Source organism: Myzus persicae, unplaced genomic scaffold (assembly GCF_001856785.1).
Source record: "Myzus persicae strain clone G006 unplaced genomic scaffold, MPER_G0061.0, whole genome shotgun sequence".
In the NCBI taxonomy this organism is placed as follows: Eukaryota; Metazoa; Arthropoda; class Insecta; order Hemiptera; family Aphididae; genus Myzus; species Myzus persicae.
This window is the reverse complement of record NW_019101709.1, coordinates 1-5,919: the sequence shown is the minus strand read 5'-3', so window position 1 is coordinate 5,919 and position 5,919 is coordinate 1. Positions and strand designations below refer to the sequence as shown.

Sequence of the window (5,919 nt, the reverse complement as noted above, 5' to 3'; positions counted from 1 at the left end):
TTACATACCTATAATAGAAAATCGATATTTTTAAATACTTATTAGTTATTAGTTTCTTTTATGTATAATTCACTAATATAAAATAAAATAATATAATATTAATTTAAACACTAACATAATAAATAATTAAATAGAAAATACTAGAATAATGTTTTGTATATAATAAAGATGATAACAAGTGACTGACTAACAGTGTTCCCACTGTTACATATAATAAGATGTTTATTATATTTTGTTTGAGTTTAATATTTTAGTTTCATTTTAATTTTTTTAAATTAACAAGTTTGTTTGTTTATGTTTATGTTTATTTAATTTTTTTTATTTTAGTTTGTTCAAGTTTTATTGTTATTTTTATTTCTTTAAATGTATTACGTTTTATATAATAAGATGTTTATTATATTTTGTTCAAGTTTAATATTTTAATTTTTTTAAATTAACAAGTTTGTTTGTTTATGTTAATTTCATTTATTTTTATTTTAGTTTGTTCAAGTTGTATTGTTATTTTTATTTCTTTAAATATATATAATAATCATGAATTAAATTACATAAAATCAAATTTAAAACTAATAAAAATAATATTGAAAACACTATTTATTGAACACGATTAATATAATCCATAATTTCTGATCGATTATTATTACCCTCTGTGTGAAGAGCATTTCCTGCTGGAAAATGTATTAAGTCATTGGCGTTATAAAGTTCATCATATTCTTCATCTTCATAAGCGGCATCAAAATTTTCTATACAAATATTGTGGAGAACTGCACAGGCATTTATAATTTTACTTGCAATTGTTGGTTTATAATGCAACATTCTTTGTTTGCAAAGGCATCTCCAGCGACCTTTCAACATACCAATAGCTCGTTCCACAACTGATCTAGCTGAAGTGAATTTAACATTAAACCTACTTTCTGGGCTTCCATCTCCTGGATTACTGAAAGGTGTAAGTAACCAAGGCTCTAATGGATAACCACTATCACCTAAAAGCCATTCATGATCACGCCTGTATGTGTTACTTAAATGGTTTCTAATTAACGACATTTTCCAAATGTGAGAATCGTGTGTGGATCCAGGGAACTTAGCATTTACATTCAGTATACGGTAGGTATGATCAACTATCTATAAATAATACAATTTTTTTAAATTAATTAATTCATTCAAATAAAAAGCTTACAGTAAATAATGCCAAGTTTTACAATACTCAGAAATAATTACTTACCAACTGGGTATTGATGGAATGAAACCCTTTCCGATTTACATATACAAATTCAGGGTACTGATTATGATTGGTTGAAGGAGGGAATATACCAATGTGTGAGCCATCGATTACTCCAATTACTCCAGGAATATGGAATCGTGTACGAAACCTGTATATCAATGAATTATAATATAAGTATAATATTTAATTTCTAATTAAAACCATACCAGTCCTTGATTTTTTGTTTTTCCGCAGGAGATGTTGGAAATTTAATATACTTCTGAAGTAGATGCAAATTAATACAATCAATAACTTCATTCAAAACTCTACTCACTGAAGGTTGGGATAAGCCAATGTTAGTTTCTTTACCCACGCCTCTTTGGTAAGCACCTTGAGCAAGAAATCGAACAGCAGAACTAATCTAAAAAAATAAAATAATGAAAATATAAATTTCACCAGCAACACTAATTTGAATGCCCTAAATAAGTTTTCTTACTTTGGATTCTACTGATATTCCATCACTTCTACGATTTATCTTCAAGAATGGTGTCAGTTCTTGAATAATACGTTCTAATGTAGCCTTATTCATTCGATATGATTTCCGAAATTCAATATCTGGTAAATTATATATACTTCGGCTACGACTTAAGAGTCTTTCTATTTTAAGGGTAGCACACAATGTTCTCTGCTCTTGATTGTATTGTATTTCTCGAACTTCTTCATCCAGCAACAATCGAATATTAAATTGTAAATTATTATTCATTGTACATGTATAGGTAATAAAATGACGACTAAATTGTACTTTTAACCACTACAGTCTACAAGCTATATTACAATTATTTATGTTATAATATAATGAATAAATATTAAGATTATTCTACGAAATAAAAGTAAGGTTTCGTCGTAGGTGCATAAAGAAACATATTTTACACATTGAAATATAAATATTATCAATAAATAACAAACTAATTGATAACGAAATCCTAATATATATAACATATCACGCTATACGCGCTCAAAACGACAGATTTTTCATGTCGTTTTCGGCGTAATAATTGGAGTCCATTCTGCCGCGTCTGCCGAACACGCCGTAATGGAATAGCAATACGCCTTACATTCGCTTTGGTAATTACGCGCATTACGTATAGTACGACGATCACGCGTTAGCGGAATCGGCCCCCAGAATACCACGGTTTAAGATATACTGGTTACACAACTCCTATATTAAATTGCTTATAGCAGATGGACCGTTCAATATGTTTTGTGATAAGGCACAGTTAAGAAAATATAACTTTTGTCATAGTAAAATAGATATTTTTTTCCTAAATTACCTTTGTTAATTATTTCCTTTGTTTCAAAGGCAGATGAAAAAAATTAAAAATCCTTAGTCACAGTTTTTATTTATAAGCATTTAAGGTTCAAATTTTGACAAAATACGGAAAAATCACGAAAATTAGCAAATTATTTAACGTATTTAGTAAACGTATTTTTTAACTCCACTGATAACGACTATCTCAGTAGACGGTACGCTCCATCGAGGATATGGCCGTGAGCGTATAATATTACGTTAATAATAATAGTCACAATACGGGCTATTTAGTGTGACATTTCCAAAAAATAATCGGTTGGTTAGAGACGCTCGTATTATTTGCTAACCTTAATTTTTTTCTATGACTGACGTGTTTTCGGCTTTGTGCTGAATTCTGATTGCGTTTTTTTGTTTTAATATTTTGTTTAATGTAATTTTATTTAACCAGTAAACGGTGTAAAGCTAAATTTTTTTCATGGAATATAACCGGTACCCGGCCGCCCATTTTACCTTAAAATCTATTAATGTTGAGGAATCTGAAGAACTAGATTGAATATCATGGCAAGACGATGATGTGCTGACCACATCGAATTCGGTATGATTTGTTTGGCCATTACTGTCACAGTTGCTTCCAAAACTTCTGTCTGATGAAAGATCTGCTTCACTAGCTGCTTCCACTAAGAAATGAGTAATATTGAATAATCGTTTTTGAGGAATCAACAAGGAAATGTTATTAAAATATGTACATATATATGAAACTAAATATTTTCTAAAAAAGAATTAAAGAATTAGTTTTATATAATAATTACAAAATTAAATTGCGCAATATTTATTTGTTTTGTATGTCATAATTAACCACCCAGCTCCCTAAAAAATGTAAAATGAAAAGTAATAACTACTTGTAGTTTTTTATTGATCACTATGTACACTCTCGGTGGCATCTGAATCATCAGTCTTTGAGTCAGAAGACTCAAAAGTATAGTTGTAAATGTACCTAGTTCGTTTGCCTCCCCAAGACACATCTTTTTCGTCTTCCAAATCTATTCTCAGAATCATAAAAAAAAAGTCACAATTATACAACCCAATAATTAAAACAATATTTGGTACTGGTTTGTTATAGCCCCGCCACGGCTATACCCAATATTTACATACCATTACAAGTAATTTCACCAAATTTCCTTTTGATTGACATTTATTTGATTTTCTCCACAATTTTTTAGCACATGAGTAACAATAATAAATGTGTCCAATTTTTCCGTGGTTAATGCAATTTTCAATAAGTGAATACTGGTTGAACTGTATATGAGTAAATATTTTTGCAATTTAGTTCATTTGGTCTGGTCTGTCTTATGGTTTATTGCATTCATACGATTTCAGAACTTACTTTAGATCAATTGCACAAATGTTATCCATTTCTTTTAGTGACATGGCTCTCCATTGTGCTTTCATTGAGTAACGGTTTATCCAAATTTATTTTCATCAGCAACAGTGCATTATTGTTGTGTGGTTTCTCCACTAACTAGGTAGGGTAAAACAGTGGATTAGAGCTAATGGCGACACCACTTAAAAAAAAATGCGCCATGTGCAATGGCCCCACACTAGGGCGGTGTGGAACTATTGCAAAAAACTTGTACACTGCCAATTTGAAAATATATGCAATATTGTATGTTATATTATCAATATTATTTTTTTTATAAACATGATAAAAATGTATTAATATTTCTATTTAATGTGCAATGTTATTTTAGATATAAATTAAACAATTTAAGTATTTAGAGAAAAAAAGAGAAAGTTTAAACTATGCCCAAAAATTCTTTGAATTGTTTTAATAAGTTTAAGACTCACCTAAAAACTGTAATATATTAAGTACCTACTACCTAGTTACTCTCTATTAGTCTATCAATGTTATGTGCCTACTCTTGGAGTACTTGCTTATGTCCAACTACCTTATTTACCAATTTCACTATTAATTAATCTACTTAATATAATATACATATGCCTGGTTCATATTATAGTATAACTGTATACTGTTTCACACAATGCAAACCATATACAAAAAAGGTGGGCAAGTGTTCTGTACTTTTCCATGGTTTTCGTTTCTTATGCATTATTTGCATAGCTATTAAAGCCTTGGAATTTACCGATGGAAACTTGGTTTCTTCAAAAAATTGGTTGAGATCTATTTTTTTTTTGTTTAATTTTTTTTTTAATGAATAGATTGTTGATCTTTTTTGTTTTAATAACTTTCTATAACGATATAACTGTTCTTTCAGCAATTTATTTTTAGTAATTAATTTTTCTGAAGTGTATTTTCTATTATCTAAATTTGATGATTTTTGAGGACTTGGAAGTTGAATAAGTTCAGATACCCATGATTTGGTATTTGGAGTAATAGATAGCGTAGGACTGTTGTTATATACAGAGAAGTTGTCAACAGAAATGTTATTAGTTGTGTTGCTGTTTCTTCCGTAATTATACTTCGGTGTTAAAACATTCAATTCAGTAGGCGATATAGAGGTATGAGTATTACCAGTATTAGAATCTAGATAAAAACAAATCTTGTTAAATAATTTAGGTTATATCTAAAGTTGGTGCATTCGGGAGGTCAATGTTTAAATTTCTCAATAGTTTTCAAAAGTGCAAGGAAAAACAAAACAAAAATTAAGGAAAAACGTATACATGAAAATGTACAAGTTAGTTTGAGTTAGAAATTCATAATTTTTTTTCCTTGTAAATCTAAGATTAGAAAATGTAATACAAAATTTCTTATAAGTTTGTCTACGTTTATCATAAAACAAAAATTTCTACTGGAAAGTAAACTTAAATTTTTAAGTATTTAAAGTACTTAAAGTGTTTGAAGTTCAAATTTTTACAACATTGGATACTCGATATTTTCTTAGCACAATTTTTTTTTACAAGCATCCCACACAACAATTATCAATCAATACGATTGTATAAATATTCAAAATAGATTGCAGTTTAAATATTTAAAATAAAATATGTGTACATCATTGAATAAATATATATATTTTTTAATGGTAATCGAAATATTTAATACTGATTAATAAACATTTAAATAATAATATTTTTTTTTCAATCAACATTTTGGATTACAGGAACTTTTAATTGTAATGCATATTAAATATATTTTAATAATAATTTATTGAATGTTGGCGTATCATAATTTATTCAATATATATATTTAAAATGTAATTTTTATTTATTTTTCATTAATTCAAAAAATTTTAACTTGTAGTAAAAATATATTTAAATAATATTAATAATAAATATTAAAAAGGTTGGCAAATGGTTGCATCACATTGTAGTCGTATTAGTATAGTCTGTCAGTCTACTGCAGAGTGCAGATACTGTAGTAGATTGTGCATACTACATGATACTGCATAGGTACTAC

The 5,919-nt window shown here is 28.1% G+C and overlaps 1 protein-coding gene across 1 annotated transcript; it reads right to left on the bottom strand.

The window, feature by feature from the left end:
• Window positions 1-641: 641 nt before the first annotated feature.
• Window positions 642-3,956, bottom strand: LOC111030223 (putative nuclease HARBI1; the record flags this gene model as incomplete). Its single annotated transcript, XM_022309626.1, has 7 exons — window positions 3,892-3,956; window positions 3,428-3,552; window positions 3,018-3,184; window positions 1,695-1,778; window positions 1,426-1,619; window positions 1,220-1,367; window positions 642-1,119 (listed from the first exon to the last, which is right to left on the bottom strand). Coding segments are annotated over exons 1-7 (1,261 nt in total), but the record flags the coding sequence as incomplete, so codon positions are not given.
• Window positions 3,957-5,919: the final 1,963 nt, after the last annotated feature.